Raw genomic sequence first — 3,324 nt, 5'->3', positions numbered from 1 at the left:
AGAATCCTCCTCGCCAGGGGAGGAGATAGACAATTAAAAATATAGATGTTTCTTCTTTACCCAAAACAGTTCACAGAACGGTCCCTGACTACAGCTCTGCAGTTAGAAGAGCTGCAGAAGTCTCCTCTAAAGATGAAGTGACTCCAAAAAACCCAGCTGCCATCGTGGTGTTCCTCCTATCCCACTAAGGCCTGACTCAATACCGACCTGCCAGGATGGCTTTGTGGCCCTGGAACTCCTGGCCTGCCACGCACAGGCAGCAGTCGGTGAAGCGCGAGTTCTCCCAGAGCCCTCCCAGCTCATCCGCCAAGCGACACTCCGGGACCTTCACCATGTTCATCGTGTTCTGGCCGGAGATATTGACCGAGTCCTGTACCACACTCACCTGCAGGGAGAAGAACCAGAAACTGAAAAATCCACACTTGGAAAACTCATCTCCCTACCGGCAGTTTTTCTCTGCAGGTGAAGGGAAATGGAAAGCAAACCCTGCACCTCCCAGGCAGAATCCCTGCATGGTTAAAAATGTCTACGTTTTTAAGGCATCCTTCTACCCTGCCTTAGCCCTGCTCTCTGCTTATCCACAGTGTCTGTCCCAAGTCCTAACTAAATCACACCAACAGATCACCTTCTTGACCCCAAATTACCAGCACTTCTACACAATTTAATCGTAACTGTAAAGAAATCATGGAATTGTCAGAGTTGGAAGGGATGTCTAGAGATCATCTAGTCCAACTCCCCTGCTAAAGCAGGATTGTCCAGAGGACAATACTCAAGACTGCATCCAGGGGGGTCTTGAATGTCTCCAGAGAAGGGGACTCCACACCCTCCCTGGGCAGCCTGTCCCAGGGCTCTGTCACTCTCACAGTCAAGAAGTTTCTCCTCATATTTCAATGGCACTTCCCATGTTCCAGCTTGTGCCCGTTGCCCCTCGTCCTGTCACTGGGAACTACTGAGCAGACTCTGCACCCACTCTTTAGATACTCGTAGGCATTGACAAGGTCTCCCCTCAGCCTTCTCTTCTCCAGGCTGAACAGTCTCAGCTCTCTTAGCCTTTCCTCATCAGGGAGATGCTCCAACCCCCCAGTCATCTTAGTTGCCCTTGCTGGACTCTCTCCCACAGTTCTCTGTCTCTCTTAAGAGTGTTTCCTAAGGAAATGGAAGGTTATTTTTCCTACTTCTACAGACATGGTACCTGACCTAGTTTTTCCCTTCTATCAACCTCCTGAAAACCTCCCAAATCAATAATGCAACAGACAAGAGGTTCAAATGAGAATGAAATATACGGAGAGCTTCTATAACCAAGCACAGCGCCCACACATGGATGCAAGGGCAGTGTCTGACTCCCCACAAAATGTCTTTTGGCTCTACATTCCTTAAGAGTTTAATGCTTCCATCATGTTATAAAATAAAAGCAGGTTTATGTCAAGTAATTAGGAAGATTTGGGGCAGGCAGATAGATTCCTTATCTCCTGAAGCACACACCATCCACAGCCATAGCAGCTGATGAGTGACCTACGCAAAGGGAACAGTCAAGAGCCTCCTCAGCACCAAACCAGGATTGTTAAACACAAAGTGGATTCTACTCTTCTACAGCAGACTCCAATTAGGAAAGAACAGAATGACTAACACTACCCTGCTGTAACAAATAATAAAGGAAGCAGTTGATTGACAGGGAAGCACACGTGAGACTATTTCCTGGACTTGCTGTCAAGTTCAAGCTAAATTTCAGTTCTGTTAATAATCAGTGGCCACAAAAGAACAATGGGCAGCAAAGAAAGCTTCACAGTTATGCAAATGGAGAAGCAAATTATGAAGTGAGAGATGAGAGAAGCATCTTCTAAGGAAAAAAATAATGCTGACAGCACAGACCCCAATTCTTGAGAATTGGGTTTCTCCCAGTGGGTTTCTGATGGCAGACACACATTGTATGCATTGTACAACATACAAAATCAAACCACCACCAGATGCTGCTTGCCAAAGGACACTAATGATTAGCCAGAGCAATTATAACGAAGCTAATACTCTTCATCATTCATTTGACAGGCACAAAATCTTTTTGCCCTGTGACATCTAGACCAGCAACATGGACTCAAGCAAGAATGAAAACTACATCAGGTTGATTAAAAGGGAAATCTAAGATGTAGATCCTTTGCTGGAGTCCAGTACTGATTACAGCCTCTCAAACCAACAAATAAACCCTCTTTGGAAATGAAAGGGTATCAGTTACTGCCATGAAGATCCATTATATGGCTTTTTATATAAAAAGTTTAGACTGGTGGATTCCAAGTGGCTGACCAGCCTTAGAGGTCAAAATAGACTTAAGCTGTTTTCAGCATCTTAGCAGGAGGAACCAATGCTGAACAATAGCTCAGAAGAGAGTTATTACCATAACTTTGGGAACATTATTTTTTGGAGATTTACCACAATTATATTTCCCTCTGATGATGCTGGAATATCATTTAAGCAGCAAAAGCAATGGAGTTGGAATATGAACAATCAACAGCAGCTAGAGCAGAGGCTGAAAAATCACCAAACTGACAACTAAAGGTGGTTAGATTTGAAATGCTTGACCAGGAACATCATTCTCTGTCTTAAGAGCATTTTCAGCAAGATATTATCTGTGTTCAGCACCAGACATGTGCAGAGAGCAAAAAGCTTTTTCCTTTTAACTTTAATAAAACAAGGAGAAGGTGCAGTAGAGACACTCAGTGACCTTCTGGTCTATCCCACATATCCCCACCTAACAAGTAGCTCAACACCCAGTATTACTAACTCCTTAGACACTTTCTACATACAAAACATGCTGGCTGGAAGTACAGATGTGAGCAGCATCACTCAGCACCTGTGGCCAGCAGGGAAGCATTAGGACAGCATATGGCACAGAGGTTTATTTGCTAGAGACTTAGAAGCTCAGGGAAGAAAAAAGAAAAGAAAAAAAGGAGGGGTAGGGGGAAAGCCAAACCAAACTGTTGAAAGTTCTTGCCAAACTGTTCTCAGACCTTCTCCTCTGGTATCACTACATTTAAGATTTCTTACACGCTAGACTGTAGAACAAACTAGAAGAGAAAACAGAAGACTTCAAGGCCAGGTGAAGCCAGTAGCAAGTTTTCTCTTCATCCAGAACAAAGAGGGAGATGAAGCTTTTGAAGGGAGTAATTCAGTTAAAAGCAGAGCAATTTGAATTAGTTCTGGTTGCCAAGACTACCAGTGGATCTCAGGTTTATCTACATCACACCTCGCAAATTCCCTGCTCAGACATTAATAATTTGGAGTTTGACTCCACAATTGTTTAAGTTTTCTGGCTCTTTTCTCATGAAGGAAAGA

The 3,324-nt window shown here is 44.0% G+C and overlaps 1 protein-coding gene across 1 annotated transcript in view; it reads right to left on the bottom strand.

The window, feature by feature from the left end:
• Positions 1 to 3,324, bottom strand: part of SPOP (speckle-type POZ protein) — a 13,604-nt gene that overhangs the window by 6,084 nt on the left and 4,196 nt on the right. Inside the window, exon 5 of the mRNA XM_010001032.1 lies at positions 208 to 385. Within this exon, the coding sequence (XP_009999334.1) occupies positions 208 to 385 (178 nt within the window). The remainder of the gene's footprint in view (positions 1 to 207; positions 386 to 3,324) is intronic.

The sequence above is a fragment of the Chaetura pelagica genome, unplaced genomic scaffold (genome assembly GCF_000747805.2).
Source record: "Chaetura pelagica isolate M959 unplaced genomic scaffold, ChaPel_1.0 scaffold1106, whole genome shotgun sequence".
In the NCBI taxonomy this organism is placed as follows: domain Eukaryota; kingdom Metazoa; phylum Chordata; class Aves; order Apodiformes; family Apodidae; genus Chaetura; species Chaetura pelagica.
Note: the sequence above shows the minus strand (reverse complement) of the source record. Positions and strands in the feature narration are given on the sequence as shown.